The following is a 24834-nucleotide window of genomic DNA, read 5'->3' as shown; positions in this document are numbered from 1 at the left end:
GAGCAGAGGTTGGATTGTGTTGAAGGCGCTAGAGAAGTCTAGAAACATAATTCTTACAGCACCACTGCCTCTGTCCAAGTGAGAGAGGGATCGGTGTAGCATATAGATGATGGCATCTTCCGCTCCCACCTTCTCCTGATATGCAAACTGCAGAGGGTCAAGGGCGTGTTGAACCTGTGGCCTAAGGTGGTGAAGCAGCAGCCTCTCCGTGGTCTTCATCACATGTGATGTCAGAGCAACAGGCCGAAAGTCATTCAGCTCACTAGGACGTGATACCTTTGGGACTGGGGTGATACAAGATGTTTTCCAAAGCCTAGTGACTCTCCCCTGTTCCAGGCTCAGGTTGAAGATGCGCTGTAGAGGACCCCCCAGCTCCGATGCACAGACCTTCAGCAGTCGTGGCGATACTCCATCTGGACCCGCTGCTTTGCTGGCACGACGTCTCCTCAGCTCTCTGCTCACTTGCGCTGTTGTTATTATGGGTGGGGATGTTTTTCCTATGCTGGTATCAGCAGAAGGATGTGTGGAGGGTGCATTGGGTTAAGCAGGTTTGAGGCCGTGTGTGTAAATACAGATACTGACTGCAAACCTTTACCAGTTAAGATCATATAATTTATACTCTTAAAGGCGAATTTCTTCATGGCAGCACTGCCGTTTTCGCTCACTATATCTTAGTATTTGTTCTCAGCTCGTATTCTCTAAGACTCTTCTCCACGGCCATGGACTCCAGTTCGATTTTCACTTTTACTAATCTGACTCCTCGCTATTCTTTTAATGGCCGGCCGGTCACCACCTCCGCGACTGTCTTTGAACTGGACACCACAGAGGGCCAAAAGAGAAACAAAGGCAGAAATCAAAGCGCCGTACGTGTGCAATGGCCGTCTCCTCGATGTCTGCGATTCGAGAAGGAATCGACAAAAGGAACACACGGAGATGAATGAACAGGCGCCAGCGGTGTGACTGGGTGCTACGATTTAAAATTGGGGACTCAGCCACGTGAAGTGAACCGCTGATACCAATGAACAGAAACAACACGCGGGTGGCTACAGGAGGATTCACTCGAGCAAAGTTCGGCGGGGGGCTAAAGAACACGAACGCGCCGCTCGACTCTCACTCAGATCGCGCGCGGCGATTCTAATGGAGGGAATGACAACTCACACATCCATAAAGTGCATCCCCAAAATCCAAAACACTTACTGTCTGCCCCGTTGCGATGAGATTCTTTCTGAAGTCGTTCACACTTCTGTCTCACTCAGTAACAGCCCTGCGTCTGTAGCGTTTCACAAAGCAAGACAGTGGCAGCGTGGCTACAGTAGCCGTCGCTTTGGATGACGTCACCCAGAGGTCGATATAGGGTCACGTGACAGTGCGTTATGCCTGGAGAGAGGCTGGGTGGCTCAGTGTCCGACTGCCTTATGGGAGCCTATTTAATCAACAGAGTCAACGGAGGAGCTGCGTTTGTTTGGTGCTGCCACAGAACCGTTTGTTTGTCTGATCATGAACAACCTCCTGTGTGTGTCCTCAGAGTGCAGTAGTCGTTGTGTTCACGTGTGTTAGTCGCTGTTATCACTTGTCATGGCTTTGTGCGCTGAGAGCTTTGAGAGCAGTCATAGTGCTTGTCTAATCTGATAAATACACTGTGTGATGTGCCTGGGTCATCTATGACCAAAATATTTCTTTTATTTCAAAAGGGAAACAAATTTTATTGCTAATATTGTGCACTTTTTTATTTTTATGAACTCTGAGATATGCCTTGGTCAGATGTGAGCAAAATGTTTATATTTTATAATTTCAAAAGCTGAATAAAAAAACACAGTATTGCTACTACTTCAGATTCTGTTCTATTGTAGCGTTTTAATTGATTTTTATGCACTTTTTGATGTGCCTGTGTCAGATCTAACCAAATTTAAAAGGATAACAATGAATAAACATGACTTGTTTGTCAGCACATTCATTTGTGTTGTTTTAAAATTAGTCTGTTTACTGGCCACTGAAAATGTCTGTCCCAGCTAAATTTCTTGGTTTGAAAATCTGACCCAAATGAATTTGTAATTAAATAACCGTGTTGTGCACAGGACTCAGATGAGGTCTCACCAGTGTGTTATAAAGCTGAAGCAGAACCTCCAGAACCTACCGCACGTGACTTGAGTGACGGGCGCGCGGCGCGTTCGCGTTCTTCAGCCCAGTAACAAACTAAGTGAATCCTCCTGTGAACCCCATACCCAGTGCTGTTGCTATTCATTGACAAGAATGAGTCAAACCTTTTGAAGATCTGCTTCAGTTCATTGTCTCTGCTCTTATGCCCTTCCTCTGCATGTTTTACAGCTGCCTGTCATGATCGTCACCCCATTCCACACTTCCTTCATGTTGTTTTGTTGTAACTTGTGGTCACGTTTGTCTCTGTAGTGGGCTCTCCACTCACAGAGCTGTTGCTTCAGTTCTGACTGCACCACCTTGATTTTATCTCCAGACCTGCAAGTTTTACATTTTCAGCAGCCTTTCAAGTTTTTTGTGATTGTGTTGTTGGGGAAACAGCACCCTGCCTTTGTGAGGACTGTGCTACCCACAGAAAGATTGATGTGATCTGTGACACGGTGGCTGAGACCCTCAGTGTCCTGGCTGTGTGAGTCACAAAGAATATCCCACTCAGTGTTCTCAAAGGCGTCCTTCAGAGTCTCCCCAGCCTTTGTTGTCCATTCCTGAATGGTCCTGGTGGTGACTGGACAATGAGGTTATATGTGAGTATGAGCTGTAATATATTATGGTCTGACCGGCATAAAGGTTCAAAGCTCCATAAAAAAAAACATACATTATATACGTCCCTCTGCTGAAAACAGTAGTGGTGCAGCGGTAGCGTTGCTGCTCCATAATAAGACTTGCGTGGGTTCGGATCCCACGTCCACTCATTGTGAATTGTCACCCAAAAGAGTCTGTTTTTCTTTTTTTTTTCATTTAGCAGCAGTCTATAACAAAAAAAAAAAATATTTGAGTGATTATTTCAACTGTTATTGTAGTTGTTGATGGCGGGTTTAGCGATTTAAATTTTTAAATATTAAATTAATAAGGTGGAATGTGTTCTTACTTTGAGTTTTTTTTGGGGGGGAGCTACACGGTAAATGTGTTAGTAACTGGGATTGCGCCTCTATAACTGGAAGATTGTTTAAGAATGATACAGACTGGAGAACTATGTTTTATTATTGCACTGTGCTGTGACTAAGACAACTTTTTACTGATCGCCTGTCCGGACTTTGAAGATGTGTTCACGAGGGAGAGATGCTGCTGGTAAAGGCAAATGCTTTTTCGTCATCAGGTCCAGATGTGTTTATCCCGCTGCTTTTTGTTGTTGCCTCAGCACTCAAGAAGATCTTTAATGCCGTCCTTGATACGTGCACTGCTCACCTCGGAGTGTCCCGTGTGTGTCAGTGTGTCGGTGACTGATCTGCGCCGTGTCTCTCAGCCTCTCTGATGTGCTCCGGATTGACACTTTTGAATGTTTGGTGCAGCAGAGCAAATTCAACCTGATCTACCACAGTGGGTTTGATATCACCTTATTCAATGGAGGGGTTCATGGACGTCAAATGGCGATGAATAGAAGATGAATTCATGTAAATACGTGAGCTGCCTTACGCAATTAGTCATCGCATTTTGATGTCGATTCTAAGTGGAGATGATTCCCAAACAGATCTCTTATGCGATCCTTCCATAGTATCTCTCAGAATTATTTAGTTCAAATTGGTTATAAAGATTTCACTCCTGATCATTTTTTTAATTATGAGGAGTCTTTAATTCGGATCGAACTCGGGCTAACACTACGCTCAGAATTTGAAAAGCAACAACCTTAGTCACTTGAGCCACTGACGACGTCTTTTCTTCATAGCAAACTCGTTATATTTGCGCTCCACAAAATATTGTAAAGTATTAATAAATGGAATATTTCAATACTTGATCAAATAATAACATCCGTGATTTAAGGATTTCACCTTTTCTTTCTCAAATGTGCTTACCTATATCATGGCAAAGTACAGGGATAAACCTTTATTTTCCGTCTACTCCGTTTTAATTAAGTCAGAACAAAGAAAACATTTAAGGCTATTAAATGTGATCTCAAGAAAAGATGAGGGTTCATTATAATACTAATAACAGGAGCGATTATAATGATACAGTGCAAAAGTAAATATTCATTGAAAGAGCCGGGGATCAGTAAGTGAGGCGTCTTATTTTGTTTAACTCTTGCTATCGTATAGTGCATTCTGCCTGTCGGCGTTAGTTATATTTATATTTTTTAGACATCAGACACTAGAAGCTGCTGACGATCCCTTCTCTTCGTTGTCAGTCTGTAGCATCGAAAAAGTAAAAACAATAAGAGTTTTAACAGACGTCATTGAAGTGGATCATAAGTTTGTGTAACGTTAATGAAAATGGCCAGGAGGTGTCACTAGAGAGGTGAGTGTCAAATGTTCAGCGGAAAGAAGCTTCACCAAGCAATGGTGTCGGAAATCGTATCGAAGCATTTGACACTCACCTCTCTAGTGACATCTCCTGGCCATTTGTATTAACAGCACATTTTAACAGTAAACTCTTAGAGCATTGTGGACGAATACCAAATGTCTATGAAGTTGTGATAGACATCTTTGAAGTCAAAAATTATAATTGGCAATAATGTCAAGCATTGTAAATCGGCATACGCTTAGCAAGTAATTATTCTGCAGTAATCGGGTCAACGTTCACTAGATACACTTACGTTAGGCACAAGCACTGATTACCGTTGTTTAGCAGTAAACATAACGGTGGCTTGAACAATTACGCCAGTCGCACAGCCAGGTCTGGTGTTCAATAACAAACCTGGTCAGCATCTGTCTGGCGATTGCAGATTGCCGTTGCCTGATGCGTTTGATTGATTGTTCCGATTATGCGGCAATGCTCCTTGAAAACCTGGTTGGTGTTAGACTCCTAATCAGGAATTTAATCTGCACAATGTACATTCATATTCTAATTCCAATGTAAAACCAGCATATATCAGTATTTGAATTAAACTCTTCAACCAAACTAGACTACACCTCGTGGAAATGTGATTGGTTCATCACTAACTGTCACTAAATTTTGCAATAACTAGAAGAATTGCTAGTAAAACAGTAATACTGTATCTACAATACATCACACTGCCAGTAGTCTAATGTGAAATGCTCTTAAATTTGCACTAAAGTACTGTAATGTTTACACATAATGCAATACCCAGATGCTTAATTGAAATAACTCAATGGCAATTCATTACAGTTTCCTTTATCATCAATTGTGCACAAGTTTTATTAAAATAACTACTAAAATTCAACCCAGAATAGTCCCATCTTTGTAGAATAAAGAAATCTGTCACTATGGAAAACAAATCTGGACAATGCAAAGTAAATTTGTTGCACATCCTACAAAAACCAAGAAAAAACCTACACTTTCAGCCCGTTTGATATTTCAAATTAAGTTTTAATAAAGACAGTTTGCTATAACCCAAAAACATGAGCGGACAAAGTAATTTGTACAAAAAACCAACCAGTTCTGTCCAGTTGCATTAATGAACGTGTACAGATTCTTTTCCTGCTAATGATTCAGAAAGTTAAGGACTAGAAAAGTGCTGGCCAGCGTACAAAAACTGAATTCATAATTGGAACAGGACTAAAACTAGGAACAGATACATACAAGGTCTGCATAAACACAAATGTCCTCCACATCAAAGTCACACACTGCAGAGGATTTTTCTTCACAGATGACTCAGACTGTCAGATTACAAGGTTTTAATTAACTTTACAAGGAAAACATTTAAAAACTGGACTTAATCTGCATGTCGGTGTGCTCCTCTGCCATGTACCAAGTTCTAGTTTTGCTCACATTACACATCTTGTACAAATAACTACAAACTGTCTTCAATTGTTAAATTAATTTTGCATAGAGGTTGTCATTTCACAAATTACATTTTCTGTAACTCAACATGCTGTTGTGAACAGTCTTGATAAGAGAATTCTCTGAATAGCGTAGAATAAGCAGAACCAAACCAAAGCATAGTAGTAAGATTGAATAGCTTTAGAAACCCTTAAAGCACAAAAAACAATTTACATGTCAAAGTTTTTTGCACTTTCATAGAAATTAAGGGTCAATGCTGCTTCTTTGTATTTTTATTGTAGAAAACTTGATCAGTACAATTCCATTCACAAAAAGACGCAGGTGAACGTCGCCCCTCACACACCACTTGGCTCTCAAGGCTCAGCATCGTCTGTGCAGTCATTAGTGAGTCACCTGAAACAGACATTTTGTATTAACATCATGCTTAACAATTGAGACCCATAAGTAAAGTATCAGGTATTTGTTATACCAACCATGATTTAAATGTTAATGATACGATATTTTCAAAGAAAAATATTGTTTAATAAAATGTCCAGTGTACTGTTATGAACAGTACGGTACATACCAAGAACTAAATCAGTCTTGTGAGATTCTGGCAAGCAGAGTCTTTTCTAGGACAGCAGGAGTAGCAGAAACCTGCTAAATAGAAACTACAGGATCACTTAAGACAAATAAAGTAGGCCTTTAAAGTGTGGCATTGAAAAGTCATGTTTACTAATCTCAGCATTGACAACAAGTGCACCAAACTTCTCAAAGTATGCCATCAGGAGCCTTGTGACATGGGGACAATGCACCCTCATCTCCAAAGATGGAAAGACTTGGCTTGAGACGGTCACCTCTGCCTAAAGTAACTGGCCACAGCAGGTCTAACCCACTCCCAACTTCAATTCTGTTAATCAACAACAACAACAACATTTATTTATATAGCACATTTCCATACAAAAAGTAGCTCAAAGTGCTTTACATAATGAAGAAAAGAAGAATAAAAGACAAATAAGAAATTAAAATAAGACAACCTTAGTTAACATAAAAAGGAGTAAGGTCCGATGGCCAGGGTAGACAGAAAAAACAAAAAAAAAACTCCAGAAGGCTGGAGAAAAAAAATAAAATCTGTAGGGGTTCCAGGCCACGAGACCGCCCAGTCCCCTTTGGGCATTCTACCTAACATAAATGAAATAGTCCTCTTTGTAGTTAGGGTTCTCATGGAGTCACTTGATGCTGATGGTTATACAGGCTTCTGGCTTTTAATCCATCCATCATTGTTGGAACATCATGGTGCTTTGGGTAGATGGTGGTGGCACAAGCCACCACCAATAGGACACCGGAAAAGGGAAACAGAAGAGAGAGTAGGGGTTAGTACAAAATTTTGAATGAATAGTTATTATAATGAATTGGATATACAGAGTGTCAGGATTAAATTACAGTGAAGTTATGAGAAGGCCATGTTAAAATAATGTGTTTTCAGTAGTTTTTTTTAAAGTGCTCCACTGTATTAGCCTGGCGAATTCCTACTGGCAGGCTATTCCAGATTTTAGGTGCATAACAGCAGAAGGCCGCCTCACCACTTCTTTTAAGTTTTGCTCTTGGAATTCTAAGGAGACACTCAGTTGAGGATCTGAGGTTGCGATTTGGAATATAAGGTGTCAGACATTCCGATATATAAGACGGGGTGAGATTATTTAAAGCTTTATAAACCATAAGCAGAATTTTAAAGTCAATTCTGAATGACACAGGTAACCAGTGTAGTGACATCAAAACTGGAGAAATGTGTTCGGATTTTTCTTTTCCTGGTAAGGATTCTAGCAGCTGCATTCTGCACTAACTGCAAACGATTGATGTCTTTTTTTGGGTAGTCCTGAGAGGAGTGCGTTACAGTAATCTAGCCGACTAAAGACAAACGCATGAACTAATTTCTCTGCATCTTTCGATGATATAAGAGGTCTAACTTTTGCTATGTTCCTTAGGTGAAAAAATGCTGTCCTAGTGATCTTATTAATATGCGATTTAAAATTCAGATTACAATCAACGGTTACCCCTAAGCTTTTACCTCCGATTTGACTTTTAATCCTAATGCATCCAGTTTATTTCTAATAGCCTCATTGTATCCATTATTGCCAATCACTAAGATTTCGGTTTTTTCTTTATTTAATTTGAGAAAGTTACTATTCATCCATTCTGAGATACAAGTTAGACATTGTGTTAGCGAATCAAGAGATTTGGGGTCATCAGGTGCTATTGATAAATACAGAAATGTGTCATCAGCATAGCTGTGGTAGCTCACGTTATGTCCCGAGATAATCTGACCTAATGGAAGCATGTAGATTGAGAAGAGCAGCGGACCCAGGATAGAGCCTTGTGGAACACCATATAGAATATCATGTGTCTTTGAGTTATAATTACCACAACTAACAAAGAATTTTCTCCCTGCCAGGTAGGATTCAAACCAGTTTAAGACACTGCCAGAGAGGCCCACCCATTGACTAAGGCGATTTTTAAGAATATTATGATCAGCAAAATATCAAGCTACACACTGGCTGCCATTAAAATGAATGGCGTCATAACATGTGTTTCATAACTACTGTATACTGGCAGGATTACCTGTATTTGTCCCAGACTGTGGGACAAAGGTTTGTAAAATGAACCATTGGTCCAAACCACCAGATTGTAAACACAAAATGTAATTGATATCTTAAATTTAATACTACCTCACTGCATTTCCCCCAAAGTGGTACAGGTTTACTTGTTATACAGCCAAACATAAAAACAAAACAACAAATTTACAGAAACACTTCTCTTAAATTTCCAAAGTGTCCGCCTCGTCAGTGGTTTTTGACAGAGTGGTGATCTTGAGACATTTGTTAGGTCTAAATCACTTCTCAAAACTCATCCAAAATGCATTGTAGTTTTTGGTAGTCTGGAAAACATTGAAAGCAACAAAATTGCCCTTAATTCTGAATATTAACAGTAACTATAGTAATTTACAAGTTAATTTTTTTAAGTAAAAGAAATTCCTCTAAATCAGTGTAGACTATAAAGCTGTATATAATAAAAATGGACAAGGTTTCTGAAGTGAACAATTATGACCCTCATACCATGGGTTCAGTTAAGTTAAAACAGTTCCATTGTACTCTGATACTTAATACATCAAGATGTCAAAATGTTACTTAAAAGTAACTCACCTTTACAGAGGGAAAAAACCCAAAAACACACACTTACAACTCCATAAAAACTGGAGTGAAATAGTCGTACAAATCCAAGAAAAAAAGTGTAGAACTAGAACTGCAGTTAATCCAAGCGCTCCTTCCAAAGTCCGAGGTGGCCAAATAGCCAAACACATTCAAGTTTCTGTCAACACAACCATTTCAAGTATCACTGGGATGTGGACGCTCAAGAACTTTGACCTGGGAAGCTTTCAATAAAGTTGGCGAGTGCAGCGGTTTTAGACATTTTTACTTAGAAAAATGATTTGCTGTGCTGTGCTGGGCTTCAGGCGACTCCTTTTTTTGCAGAGGACTTCCCCAGCCTTTGAAAAAATGCGTTCACTGGGAGCAGACGTTGCTGGCAGACAAAGATATTTGATGGCAAGCTGATAAAGATTGGGGTAAACAGTTATTCTCTCTTTCCAATACAGGAGTGGATCTTCTTGTCTACCAAGATAGGCATCTGTTAGATATCTCTTCACCTCCACAGTGGCACTGTGGACTCTTTGAGCCTCGGAAACACGCAAAAGTTGCCATAGATGGTCTGTGTGACATGCTACTTCCAAGGATGGGGCCAGGGCTGATGTTGAAGGCTGTGGCTCTGTTTGAAAGAGTCAAAGAGTACATGGTTTTATTCACAGTACACATTAAATGTATCAAATACCAAAAATAAACATTCCATACTAAAATCACCTTGGGGTGTCACGTGCACAGAGTCTGGCGAGGACCGCATTAGGGATGTGCATTCCAAGGTGAGTTGTCTCTCAGCCTCTCTGACACGGTCTGGATTGCCAAATACACGTTTGGGGTAACTAGCCAGTATTGGCTGAGATGGTGTATTGCCATTTAAGTCACTGGGTAGCTGAGCGGGTTGATTTGCGGTAGCAATTGTTGGTAGAGGTACAGGAGAAGCAGTGCCTGTTGATGCCACAGGAGTAGACATGCTAGCTGCTGTCTCTGATGTACCAGCAGCAGCATCACTTTTTAAAAGCTTGGAAAAAAGGATGCATCTCACAGCATTAACTTTCCCTTTGTTTGCTGCTGGAATCTGGGGTGGAAAGTGAATAAGCTTTACTAAAATCGCTGTGATTACATCAGTATATGAAACGAGAAAACTGTGGAGTGCAGAGTTGAAAGCTGGGGCGGGGCTTTGTGTCGGGGTCTGACAGACAGACACAGGTCCTCCAGTCGGCTCTATGCAGCAGACAGGCTCACAGTGGTGCTTGTGGGATCGAGAGAGAAACACTTCTCTACCAGACTGAAACTGTGAGAAGAACAATGGACTAGTCCCCCATTGACTGTACAAATATAGATGTATATTTTTAGTGGTTGTTAATTATCTCACGAGTCGCTATGATTTTGACGACAGAGATTTGCTGCTTCTTCAAAGCCTCCCGCTGTTGCGCAGGTCATTTTGCTCTGCCCTGCCTACTGAGAAACCTGACACCGGGTCATTTGCATACTAACAGTGATTGGATGTTTAGCTGGAGGGAGGGTGAGTGGGGGATCTCTGCCGAGTGCTGTGTGAGCATGCGCACAAACAGAGTACGGAGGGAAAGAGCGAACAAGAGGTGAAACCTATCATCTCATTTGTGCCTTTTCCAGTGGATTTTTCAGCTACTGTAGTAAATATTGTCCATATTCAGTTTGTGGGTAATCTATTATTTTCTTTCTCAACTTCTAAAAGTTTGATTTAAGGGGGCAGGACGTTTGTTTAAGGGGGCATTGCCCCCTCTTGCCCCAGCGTTATCTTCAGCTTGTCCCCTGCAGTCTTGGAGAGATAACCCCGTATCGGCAAGATGGCCTCTGAGCCCTTCAGTTAGATCCTGTAGTTTAATAACTGATAGAAAATCAGGGAAATATTCTTTTATTGTGATGTCATCGTTTGGAAATTCCTCAATTCTTATTATAAATGTTAACTGTTCCTCATGACTAATATCTGTTAATGTCCAAAAGAACGAAAATATATTTACGTTTCTGGTTGCGCTCCTTTATTTCGGTTTTATTTTTTGATTGATCGCTTCATGCTGAATTTCGCAACTCCGATATTTCCTTATTCGAAACTTTTTGCCATTATTCTCTGTAAATGATTTGTTGCTGGACCCATGAAAGGCGTCATTATGTTTTCCTAAATATTGAACACAATATATGCTTACATCCCCTCCTTTAACCGCCACCTTATTGTGGTGGAGGGGTTTGCATGTCCCAATGATCCTAGGAGCTCTGTTGTCTGGGGCTTTATGCCCCTGGTAGGGCCACCCAAGGCAAACTGGTCCTAGGTGAGGGATGAGACAAAGAGCGGTTAAACAAAACCTCCTATGATGAAAAACAATTTTGGACGGCATTTTCCCTTGCTCGGACGCGGGTCACCGGGGCCCCACTCTGGAGCCAGGCCTGGAGGTGGGGCTCGATGGCGAGCGCCTGGTGGCCGGGCCTGCACCCATGGGGCTCGGCCGGGCACAGCCCGAAGAGGCAACGTGGGTCCCCCTTCCCATGGGCTCACCACCTATGGGAAGGGGCCAAGGAGGTCGGGTGCAGTGTGAGTTGGGTGGTGGCCGAAGGCGGGGACCTTGGCGGTCCGATCCTCAGCTACAGAAGCTGGCTCTTGGACGTGGAATGTCACCTCTCTGAAGGGGAAGGAGCCTGAGCTAGTGCGTGAGGTTGAGAGGTTCCGGCTAGATATAGTCGGACTCACCTCGACGCACAGCTTGGACTCTGGAACCAATCTCCTTGAGAGGGGCTGGACTCTCTACCACTCTGGAGTTGCCCCCAGTGAGAGGCGCCGAGCGGGGTGTGGGTATACTTATTGCCCCCCGACTTGGAGCCTGTACATTGGGGTTTACCCCAGTAGACGAGAGGGTAGCCTCCCTTCGCCTTCAGGTGGGGGGACGGGTCCTAACTGTTGTTTGTGCGTATGCACCGAAAAGCAGTTCGGAGTACCCACCTTTTTGGAGTCCCTGGAGGGGGGGGTGCTAGAGGGCATACCTTCAGGGGACTCCCTCGTTCTGCTGGGAGACTTCAATGCTCACATGGGCAATGACAGTGAGACCTGGAAGGGCGTGATTGGGAGGAATGGCCCCCCCGATCTGAACCCGAGCGGTGTTTTGTTATTGGACTTCTGTGCTCGTCACGGATTGTCCATAACGAACACCATGTTCAAGCATAGGGGTGTTCATATGTGCACTTGGCACCAGGACACCCTAGGCCTCAGTTCGATGATCGACTTTGTGGTCGTGTCGTCAGACTTGTGGCCACGTCTTGGGCACTCGGGTGAAGAGAGGGGCGGAGCTGTCAATTGATCACCACCTGGTGGTGAGTTGGCTTCGATGGTGGGGGAGGATGCCGGTCAGGCGTGGTAGGCCCAAACGTGTTGTGAGGGTCTGCTGGGAACGTCTGGCAGAGCCCCTGTCAGAAGTAGCTTCAACTCCACCTCCAGCAGAACTTCGACCACATCCCGAGGGAGGGTGGGGGACATTGAGTCCGAATGGGCCCATGTTCCGTGCCTCTATTGTTGAGGCAGCTGACCGGAGCTGTGGCCGTAAGGTGGTCGGTGCCTGTCGTGGCGGCAATCCCCGAACCCGTTGGTGGACACCGGCGGTGAAGGAATGCCGTCAAGCTGAAGAGGAGTCCTACAGGACCCTTTTGTCCTGTGGGACCCTGGAGGCAGCTGATAGGTACCGGCAGGCCAAGCGGAATGCGGCTTTGGTGGTTGCTGAGGCAAAAACTCGGGCGTGGGAGGAGTTTGGGGAGGCCATGGAGAACGACTTTCGGACGGCTTCGAGGAGATTCTGGTCCACCATCCGGCGTCTCAGGAAGGGGAAGCAGTGCAGTGTCAACACTGTATATGGTGGTGATGGTGCGCTGCTGACCTCGACTCGAGACGTTGTGGGTCAGTAGGGGGAGTACTTTGAAGACCTCCTCAATCCCATTAACATGTCTTCCGATGAGGAAGCAGAGCCTGGGGACTCAGAGGTGGGCTCCCCCACACAGAGGTGGTCAGAAAACTCCTTGGTGGCAGGGCCCCGGGGTTGGATGAGATACGCCCGGAGTTCCTCAAGGCTCTGGATGTTGTAGGACTGTCTTGGTTGACACGCCTGTGCAACATCGCATGGACATCAGGGACAGTGCCTCTGGATTGGCAGACCGGGGTGGTGGTCCCCCTCCTTAAGAAGGGGGATCGGAGGGTGTGTTGCAACTACAGAGGGATCACACTCCTCAGCCTCCCTGGCAAAGTCTATTCAGGGGTCCTGGAGAGGAGGGTCCGTCAGATAGTCGAGCCTCGGATTCAGGAGGAACAGTGTGGTTTTCGTCCTGGTCGCGGACAGTGGACCAGCTCTATACCCTTAGCAGGGTCCTGGAGGGTGCATGGGAGTTTGCCCAACCAGTCTACATGTGTTTTGTGGACTTGGAAAAGGCATTCGACTGTGTCCCTCGGGGAATCCTGTGGGGGGTACTCCGAGAGTATGGGGTACCGGCCCCCCTGATGAGGGCTGTTCGGTCCCTGTACGATCGGTGCCAGAGCTTGGTCCGCATTGCCGGCAGTAAGTCGAACCCGTTTCCAGTGAGAGTTGGACTCCGCCAGGGCTGCCCTTTGTCACCGATTCTGTTCATAACTTTTATGGACAGAATTTCTAGGCGCAACCAGGGCGTTGAGGGGGTCCAGTTTGGTGGGCTCAGGATTGGGTCACTGCTTTTTGCAGATGATGTTGTCCTGTTTGCTTCATCAGGCCGTGATCTTCAGCTCTCTCTGGATCGGTTCGCAGCCGAGTGTGAAGCGGCTGGGATGAGAATCAGCACCTCCAAATCCGAGACCATGGTCCTCGGCCGGAAAAGGGTGGAGTGCCCTCTCAGGGTTGGTAGCGAGATCCTGCCCCAAGTGGAGGAGTTCAAGTATCTCGGGGTCTTGTTCACGAGTGAGGGAAGAATGGAGCGTGAGATCGACAGGCGGATCGGTGCGGCATCCGCAGTAATGCGAGCTCTGCATCGGTCTGTCTTGGTGAAAAAGGAGCTGAGCCGCAAGGCGAAGCTCTCAATTTACCAGTCGATCTATGTTCCTACCCTCACCTATGGTCATGAACTATGGGTAGTGACCGAAAGAAAGAGATCGCGAATACAAGCAGCTGAAATGAGTTTCCTCCGCAGGGCGTCTGGGCTTTCCCTTAAAGATAAGGTGAGAAGCTCAGTCATCCGGGAGGGGCTCATAGTAGAGCCGCTGCTCCTCCGCATCGAGAGGAGTCAGATGAGGTGGCTCGGGCATCTGATCAGGATGCCTCCTGGACGCCTCCCTGGTTAGGTGTTCCGGGCACGTCTAACCGGGAGGAGGCCCCGGGGAAGACCCAGGACACGCTGGAGGGACTATGTCTCTCGACTGGCCTGGGAACGCCTTGGGATTCTCCCGGAAGAGGTAGAAGAAGTGGCCAGGGAGAGGGAAGTCTGGGCATCTCTGCTCAAGCTGCTGCCCCTGCAACCCGACCTTGGATAAGCGGGAGACAATGGATGGATGGGTTTATTTTTATTGTAAGGTGACCTTGAGTGCTAAGAAAGGCGCCTATTAAATTAAAATGTATTGTTGTTGGTATTATTATTATTATTATTATTATTATTATTATTAATTATTGAGACAAAAACTTGACCAACGTCTTAAAGTCAAAATAGTAAGACTGTAACTGGCAGTCTGGTCTTTCTTTTAACAGTGAAATGATACATTCAATGACAAAAATAAACAATTTTATTGTATACAAATTGGCTTAATAATTTCTGAAAACATTTCACTCATTCCTCTCTCAATCTGCCTCTCTCTCTTACGCACACACACACAATGTGGTTACTTAAATATATACATTATAGGATCTAAAATCCTTGAAACAGAAATGTCTTACACAGCATTTTCCATGTGTTGCCACTCTAATTTGAGAGTATTCAGTCTGGCAATATGGTGCAGCCTTAGTTTGTGTAAGACAGACACAACTAATAACATGAGCATAAAATGATGGCTGTCAATTTTAAACTGTGTTTCCTCAATGTGCTGATTCGGAAAAAACACATCATCTGAACCAATCTCAGCCTGAACAAACTGATTGATCAAAGATACACTGACATCTTGCCCTAATGTTGACTGTCTGATAACACGCTCAGCTACTTTGACCACCTTGACTGTACCCTCAGAAGGAATCATCAAACCTCCTTTGTTTTTTAATGTGAGCGAGTGGTAACTGTGATCATATGATGCTGGTACAGCATCTGTTACCAAACTAGCATGGCACACATTACAGGACAGCTTTCTCAAAATCCCGTCTAAGGGTTACCTCCCACTGCTTCCTGACGTGATTTTCTTTAGGAAACTTTCAAAGTTTGAGAAATGTTAACAGCTATCAACAATCTGCATAGTTAGTGACTAAATACGTTTAGCCAAAACGTTGTTTGGAGGCTCACTTGAGCACATAAATGCATAGCTTTGCTAGCTTAGCCTGGTGTAGCCAAAGTTAAGATTATAAAATGGGATTTTCTAATGGCCAAATATAACCAAAACAATTGCTCAGCCTTACCTATGAAATGTAATCCCCCGGGATCTGGTTTGGAGCGTACAGCCAGCGGTTTGTACAATCCCAAGCAGCACATGCGTGAGGCATCTTTATCCATTACTTCACTGTGCCACTCGCAATATGGCGGCAACGTTGACGTACGAATCTGTTGGTCAGGCGGCATCTAGTAATTCTATGTCTATGTTCGGATGACGTCATCCAACGCGACAGCTAATGTAGCCACGCTGCTACTGTCTCGCTTTGTGAAACACTACGGACGCAAGACTGTTGCTGAGTGAACGAGTTCAGAATCAATCCCATCGTCAAGAGGCAGGCAGTAAGTGCTCTGTATTTTGGGAATGCATTTTGTGGATGTGTGGAATCGCCGAGTTCGTTTTCGTTAGCCCCCAGCCGAACTTTGCTTGAATGAATCCTCCTGTGGTCACCCGCGTGCTGTTTCTGTTCATTGGTATCTGCGGTTCACGTAACGTGGCTTACTCCCAAATTTTAAATCGTACTACCCAGTCACACCGCTGGCGTCTATTCATTCCTTTCCGTGTGTTCCTTTTGTCGATTCCTTCTCGAATCGCAGACACCGGGGAGTAGGCCTACGGCGCTTTGATTTTTGCCTTTTGTCCCTCCGCGGCCAATACTATCCACCTGCAGAGCCACAGCACCATACTTCACCGCAGTTGTAGACCCAAAAGTGACGTCTCCGTCGTTTCAGGACTGACTTCGTAAAATTACTTTTAGAAGGTTTCGGCAGGTCTCGGCAAAGCTCGGAAAGTTACGTCGGGTCAAAGACCCGTTTAGAAACCAAATAATACGCATCATTGTGAGGTTCAGAGGGTTTCCGCCATCACCTCGTGTCACACATCAAACTAAACAATACGGATCGTTTCTGTGAAATACACTATTAACATTTACGTTGTGTTCGGGTCTGTGGGAACCATTTAACATGTCGACAAAACTAAAATCATCAAGATCTCTGTTAATTGAAAATAGCTTTTCGTTTACATTCATGAAACGAAGTATACAATATAATTGCAATGTTTACATCACATTAGAGTTTAGTAAAACGTTAATAATAAAAGTGATTACTTTTTTTAAATGTACTATGCATGTGTGCAATATTGTTCTAAACCAATTTAGAATAAATATTTAAGCAAATGTGATATTTTTAAACATGTATGTGAAGAAAATGGCAATACATATTCTACACTGAATTATGCAATATATTAATTGCCTTATATAGAACTGCTCTAGTTTTTGTCACTTATTATTATTATAAAAAATGGGCCATCAAAAGAAAAAAAAGAAAAATACCAATTAGAACACAATTTATTTATACAGCACCCTGCCCAAAATTTACAAAGAACAACAGGACCTATATAACATTGGCTACAAATAATATCTTCACTAAATAAAGATAAATACAGGATATACAAAACATTCAAACAGAATAAAAGACAATAATGCAGACTAAAATACAACTTATAATACTACAAACAAATCTTGAACAAATAACATAAATTGTGATAACAATTCAAACCCTGAGTAGCTGATCAGACAGAGGGGTAAACTGAAAGAAGGGGCAGAATGTCAGGTCTGTTTAATGTCCTCCTAAACAAATGAATGGAGTCAGCTGATGTCATTAATTTTGGGAGGTCATTCCACAGTCAGGGCGCTATATACAGCTGAAGGCCCTGCTGTCACCCACAAAGTGCAGGTTAGTGGGGGGCACAGAATGAGAGGACCTTAGTGGCAGGTCAATAACAGAATTTGATATTCAGTCCTGTAAGACACAGCGAGCAGTGAAGGTGCAGTGACTTACAATAATCAATGCAGGATGTGATAAAACAGGGACAAGCTTCTCAGCATTAGAAATGAAGAGGAAGGAGCAAACATAAGAAATGTGACACAGGTGGAACTTTCTTTATGTGGCTTATATGGTGAAATAAGAAAAGGAGGAATCAAAGTGACACCGAGATTCTTTGCAGTAAAAGAAGGTCTGATGAGATCATCACCAAGAATGGCTGAAGCGTTGCTTGTTTTCTTAAGTTACACTTTAGTGCCACTTTGGAGAAGTTCATTTGTTTTGTAATTTCATTTTAAAGAGTTTTGCTCTGTTCATGTTTTAAGTTTACTTTAATTTCACTGAGGCAAGTTGTGAGCTGAGAAGGCTGTGATGAAGTGTCACTTTTAACACTGAAATAGATCTAAGCATCATCTGCATAAAAATGATCACCCAGACCAAAGCTACGAATAACTTGCTCAAGGGGAAGCACACAGAGGCAGAGGATGTCATTTCATTAACAAAGGGAAGTCAGATGGAGGAACTGCTATGATAAATTAAGACATGAGGGTTACCCTGGACATGACATAAGCTGCATGGCCACAACGCCATATGCATTAACTTTTACACAAACTGGGACAGCAGCTCCTCAAGAGGAAGGTAACAATGCTTAGCACAATAAGGAAAAATAAGCCAGAGCTCTCATCTCAACTCCTGGCCACACAGAACAGGCCAGTGAAGACCTTCACGTTTGTCTAAACAAATGACACACCCTTGGTGCATAATGTGATCTGCACTGGGATAGGAGATGCCATGGCCAGAAATGATAATGGACTATAATGCTACAAAAAGAAGAGTGGAGAATTTAGATAAAACATTACGCTGGATGTTGGCCACACGCAATTTTTTCAACATATTGAACATCTCGGAAAAAAATACTTTTGTCATCTCAACAACCTTGAACTGAGACTGGAACAGGGAGAAGGAGCAGAATAAACCACTGGTGACACCTCACATGCTACCAGGACGACATGTGCCAAAGACCCCAGCATGTACTGCCATTGTGTCGATTCAACAGTCCAATCCACAGGGAAACCAATGACGGCACCAGTAGTGTGTGTGTATAGTGAGTGTGTTTGTGTGTCTCACTGTGTGAACTGTACAGTTATTACAGTATTGTGTAGAAAATGAAATTATTCAGTTCTGCTTGATAAACAAATAGAATGTGATCTGAGGGTAAAGAGTAAACAGTATATTTTTTATTTTTTATACATTGCTTGTTAAAATAAAGTGACCATCCGATTTAAAAAAAAGTCCCTCAATAATACATACGTAGCAAAAATGTAATCATAAGTTGATATTCAACTGAATTATTTTTCATGCTTCTCAAAGAAAAATTAAAATACGATGTTTGTAAACTACTGCATTTGTGAAGTGTGAGGGGATATCCAAAATTATCATTGAGTGTATTTCAGTAATTTGTGTAGTGACTTATAAAACCACAATATTACATTAAAATATACTGCTCAAAAAATTAAAGGAACACTTTGTAATGAGAGTATAGCATCAAGTCAATGAAACTTGAGGGCTATTGATCTGGTCAGTGAAGTAGCAGAGGGGCTTGTTCATCAGTTTCAGCTGCTTTGGTGCACTAGAGGGGCAGCAATGAGACGACCCCCAAAACAAGAATGAATGGTTTAACAGCTGGCGGGAGCCCACTGACATTTTTCCTTCCTCATCTGTTTTGTCACTCATTTTGCATTTGGCTACGGTCAGTGCCACTACTGAGGCGATACCTGGACCCTACAGAGGTTACATAGGTAGTCCAATTTCTCCAGGATAGAACATCAATATGTGCCATTGCCAGAAGGTTTGTTGCGTCTCCCAGCACAGTCTCAAGGGCATTGAGGAGATTCCAAGAGACAGGCAGTTACTCTAGGAGGCCAGAGAAGGTCCTTAACCCATCAGCAGGTCTGGAAGAACTGGATGAGCACTGGCAGAACATACAAAATGACCTCCAGCAGGCAGGTCACTGGTGTGAATGTCTCTGACCTCTGACAAAAAGAAACAGACTACATGAGGGTGGCCTAAGGGCCAGACATCCTTTAGTGGGCCCTGTGGAGCTTGATTGGCATTTGACATAGAATACCAGAATTGGCAGGTCCACACTGGTGGGCGCCCTGTGCTTTTCACAGATGAGGGCAGGTTCACCCTAAGCACATGTGACAGACGTGAAATGGTCTGGAGAAGCCGTGTAGAATGTTATGCTGCCTGTAACATCATTCAGTATGACCGGTTTGGTGGTGGGTCAGTGATGGCCTGTGGAGGCATATCCATGGAGGGACACACAGACCATTACAGGCTAGACAACGACACCTTAACTGCCATTAGGTATCGGAATCAAATCCTTGGACCAACTGTCAGACCCTATGTAGCTTATGTCATGTCCAGGGCAACCCTCATGCCTTAATTTATAATATAATAATTAAATTATCTTAATTTTTTAATAATATAATCTTATATCACAGCTCCAGCTGATTCAAAACTCAACTGCAAGAGTCGTGACATGAACCTCCAACAGCGAGAACGTCACAGCCATCCTGCTGCACCTTCACTGCTCCCTGTGTCTTACAGGACTGAATATCAAATTCTATTATTGACCTGCCACTAAGGTCCTCTCATTCGGTGCCCCCCACTAACCTGCACTCTGTGGGTGACAGCAGGGCCTTCAGCTGTATATAGCGCCCTGACTGTGGAATGACCTCCCAAATTAATGACATCAGCTGACTCCATTCATCTGTTTTAACTCATTTGTTTAGGAGGACATTAAACAGACCTGACATTCTGCCCCTTCTTTCAGTTCCCCCCCCCCCTCTCTGTCCAGGTACTCAGGGTTTGAATTTTTATCACAATTTATGTTATTTGTTCAAGATTTTTTGTAGTATTACTAGGGGGCTTCGCTCGCCAACCCCCGTGTTTGGTTTTCCGGATACACACTTTTAAGATATTTTTTTTCTTTGAATTGTTGCTATTTCATTAGTTTCACTTTTATTTCAGAACTTCTGTAAAAACAATATTTGTAATCTTGTGAGTCCCAATATGCTGAATCTTTTTAATGAGGTCAGGACAGGTTTCTCTGTTTGGAATTTCAGCACAGACAAAACAATCGACATCATCAGCAGTTAATATTTTTTTTTACAAAGTAAAACAGTAAGTAGAGTTCTGCATTGGACTCCTGTCTGTAAAGTCGTGTTATTTTCCTCTCACAGTTCCAAAAGTACATGGGTTTACCAAGGTGATATCCCAGCTTTTGTCTAGGTTTTTGTACAAGGGCTAGACAGAACGTTTAGGTTTTTAAATAAGCAGACAGATAAATATATATACATTAACAAAGTCACCAATAAATGCATGTGCGGTAAACTCCGTTTTTGAAATTCTCAAGATTCTTTATTTGTCACATGCATAGTTATACAGGACAACACGCAGTGAAATGCATCCTGATCCGCTTATCAAAAACTGTGCAAAGTTAGATGAATATCAGTTAGATTAACAAAAAGTCATAGATTGAAAGATAACAGTATAGTAGAACATAATAAATAAGTAAAATTATGTGAATAAAGTACAATTAAGTGTTAAGGTGCAATAGTGTAGTAATTATTGTGCAAAACCAAAGTTAGACTGGTGCATAGTTAAATGAGGCAGTTTGTTTGTTTACGCTACTGCGATCTTTACTTTTTTATATTTTCTAATTTTCCTCCTTTCATATCCTGCCAACGTGTTTTTTTTTTTGTTTTTTTTTTTAACCTTTCTAATTTCACTGGTTTCATAGTCTCTAACCTGCTCTGTATGTGTTTAGCGCCAACGTTTTTAAACGTCTTTATGAAGTTCTACTTTGTCTTTTACTCATTGTCTTTTAATTCTGAGCTGGATTGGACATGCTTTTTTTCAATTCCACTTGATCTGGGCTGATAATTACTTTCCTTATTTTCTGAATTTGCACCTCGATTATTCTTTTTTGCTCTTTTTTCTGTCCAACGCATTGACTCTCTTTTCTCTGCGCTGCTTTCTTCTTCGCTTATATGTCGACATTTAATTTATAACCCCTTTCCAGGTACGTTGGGCGTGCAGTGGGTGTCAAAAAGAAGGGGGTCAATACAATACAGTACAATACATAGAACAGAATAAATCCTCAATACAGTATAAAAATAAAAATTCTAGAAGTACGGAGTAGAATTTCACATTAGATGATATCACATCATAAGATTTGGATTTGTTTTAAGTCCCGGAGACCTCATTCATCAAGCTGCCTCCCCCATTTTGCCATTCCACAACTGAAATAGCGCTAATCCGATGAAAGGACCCCTCATTCCCACGTCCCCATTCATCAGGGATGACTTTACTTTAGGCAGGCAATCTACAATGTAAAGAGATTATTTTCTTGTGAATTGTTACATATGCATTATTTTCACTTTTACTTTAAAAACTTTTGTAAAAACAATACTTGTTTCTTTATTTCCTGCCCTGCACGTGTTTATATCTCTTTCTTCCCAGACATATAATACTGCTCGTGTTGTGAAGGGTGTTGCGGCTGAATGTACGCTAAGGATATGCCTTTGGATCATTTGCTGTCTTTTTGCTGCTTGCTGGCTGCATCTTCTGCCTGTCGCATGTCGTTGTTTTAAGAGCTCCGAGCACATGATGCTTGCCTGCCAAAAGCAATCCAACAACTGCTAGATTAGAGGTCTGTAGACTTGTTTTAAATGATGGCTCACTGGTCTTGTGTGATGTTGTAAAGGCAATACCTGTCTTTTATTTCTGGCCCTGGGCGTGTTTGAATTCTTTCTTGCAGGATGTATAACGCTGCTCGCGTTCGGCGGGTGGGTGGGCGGGCGTTTTGTTCGCTGCCCTTCGATCTTTTTAAAGCCTGTACAGTTGCTGTCCTTTTTGCTACAGCCCTGGGACAATCTCTTGGCACCAAGTCTCATGTTTACGGTCCCCGCGAGACGCACCGTGGCAAGTCTCCTTGGTCTCGCGGGTCTTTAAAAATGTCTTTCGAGATTATCACGTATTGTAGCCTTGCATTTGCTTTCCATTCCAGGATTTTCTTTTATATATAGAGAGATATGTTGTATTTTAGTCTGCATCAAGGTTATTATAGTTTTGCCTTTTTATATTAGTTTTTATTTCTATATTTTTTCTGACCTTACTTAGAAATTCGTTTGTTTTCCTTCATCGTGTAATTTTAGTTTTAGTTTAGTTTTTATTTCACAAAGACATTTCTATTTTATTTTTGTATCTATTAGTTTTAGTTTTAGTAATTATGGCATTGAGCTCCTACGGAGTTTAGTTTTGTGTCACAATCAGACAGAACTGTACACTTAACAGCTTTGGATACGAGTTTAATGTTAGTGGAAGCTTACTATACTACAGTGGTGTGAAAAACTATTTGCCCCCTTCCTGATTTCTTATTCTTTTGCATGTTTGTCACACAAAATGTTTCTGATCATCAAACACATTTAACCATTAGTCAAATATAACACAAATAAACACAAAATGCAGTTTGTAAATGGTCGTTTTTATTATTTAGGGAGAAAAAAAAAATCCAAACCTACATGGCCCTGTGTGAAAAAGTAATTGCCCCCTGAACCTAATAACTGGTTGGGTCACCCTTAGCAGCAATAACTGCAATCAAGCGTTTGCGATAACGTACAATGAGTCTTTTACAGCGCTCTGGAGGAATTTTGGCCCACTCATCTTTGCAAAATTGTTGTAATTCAGCTTTATTTGAGGGTTTTCTAGCAGCTCTATACCCTTAGCAGGGTCCTGGAGGGTGCATGGGAGTTTGCCCAACCAGTCTACATGTGTTTTGTGGACTTGGAAAAGGCATTCGACTGTGTCCCTCGGGGGAATCCTGTGGGGGGGTACTCCGAGAGTATGGGGTACCGGCCCCCCTGATGAAGGGGCTGTTCGGTCCCTGTACGATCGGTGCCAGAGCTTGGTCCGCATTGCCGGCAGTAAGTCGAACCCGTTTCCAGTGAGAGTTGGACTCCGCCAGGGCTGCCCTTTGTCACCGATTCTGTTCATAACTTTTATGGACAGAATTTCTAGGCGCAACCAGGGCGTTGAGGGGGTCCAGTTTGGTGGGCTCAGGATTGGGTCACTGCTTTTTGCAGATGATGTTGTCCTGTTTGCTTCATCAGGCCGTGATCTTCAGCTCTCTCTGGATCGGTTCGCAGCCGAGTGTGAAGCGGCTGGGATGAGAATCAGCACCTCCAAATCCGAGACCATGGTCCTCGGCCGGAAAAGGGTGGAGTGCCCTCTCAGGGTTGGTAGCGAGATCCTGCCCCAAGTGGAGGAGTTCAAGTATCTCGGGGTCTTGTTCACGAGTGAGGGAAGAATGGAGCGTGAGATCGACAGGCGGATCGGTGCGGCATACGCAGTAATGCGAGCTCTGCATCCATCTGTCTTGGTGAAAAAGGAGCTGAGCCGCAAGGCGAAGCTCTCAATTTACCAGTCGATCTATGTTCCTACCCTCACCTATGGTCATGAACTATGGGTAGTGACCGAAAGAACGAGATCGCGAATACAAGCAGCTGAAATGAGTTTCCTCCGCAGGGGTGTCTGGGCTTTCCCTTAAAGATAGGGTGAGAAGCTCAGTCATCCGGGAGGGGCTCAGAGTAGAGCCGCTGCTCCTCCGCATCGAGAGGAGTCAGATGAGGTGGCTAGGGCATCTGATCAGGATGCCTCCTGGACGCCTCCCTGGTTAGGTGTTCCGGGCACGTCTAACCGGGAGGAGGCCCCGGGGAAGACCCAGGACACGCTGGAGGGACTATGTCTCTCGACTGGCCTTGGAACGCCTTGGGATTCTCCCTGAAGAGCTAGAAGAAGTGGCCAGGGAGAGGGAAGTCTGGGCATCTCTGCTCAAGCTGCTGCCCCTGCAACCCGACCTTGGATAAGCGGGAGACGATGGATGGATGGGTTTATTTTTATTGTAAGGTGACCTTGAGTGCTAAGAAAGGCGCCTATTAAATTAAAATGTATTGTTGTTGGTATTATTATTATTATAATTTTTATTATTATTATTATTATTGAGACAAAAACTTGAGCAACGTCTTAAAGTCAAAATAGTAAGACTGTAACTGGCAGTCTGGTCTTTCTTTTAACAGTGAAATGATACATTCAATGACAAAAATAAACAATTTTATTGTATACAAAATGGCTTAATAATTTCTGAAAACATTTCACTCATTCCTCTCTCAATCTGCCTCTCTCTCTTACGCACACACACACAATGTGGTTACTTAAATATATACATTATAGGATCTAAAATCCTTGAAACAGAAATGTCTTACACAGCTTTTTCCGTGTGTTGCCACTCTAATTTGAGAGTATTCAGTCTGGCAATATGGTGCAGCCTTAGTTTGTGTAA

At 43.0% G+C, this 24834-nt stretch overlaps 2 protein-coding genes across 2 annotated transcripts in view; both read right to left on the bottom strand.

Moving 5' to 3' along the window:
• LOC114643402 (zinc finger protein OZF-like) overlaps window positions 1-1204 on the bottom strand; it is a 719868-nt gene extending 718664 nt beyond the window's left edge. The window contains exon 1 of the mRNA XM_051921851.1: window positions 1159-1204. Within this exon, the coding sequence (XP_051777811.1) occupies window positions 1159-1175 (17 nt within the window). The 5' untranslated portion in view covers window positions 1176-1204. The remainder of the gene's footprint in view (window positions 1-1158) is intronic.
• The window catches only part of LOC114642082 (zinc finger protein 883-like), a 422053-nt gene that overhangs the window by 302212 nt on the left and 95007 nt on the right, over window positions 1-24834 (bottom strand). The window lies entirely within an intron of this gene.

This window comes from Erpetoichthys calabaricus, assembly GCF_900747795.2.
Source record: "Erpetoichthys calabaricus chromosome 1 unlocalized genomic scaffold, fErpCal1.3 SUPER_1_unloc_27, whole genome shotgun sequence".
NCBI lineage: Eukaryota > Metazoa > Chordata > Cladistia > Polypteriformes > Polypteridae > Erpetoichthys > Erpetoichthys calabaricus.
This window is presented reverse-complemented; position numbering and strand designations above follow the sequence as displayed.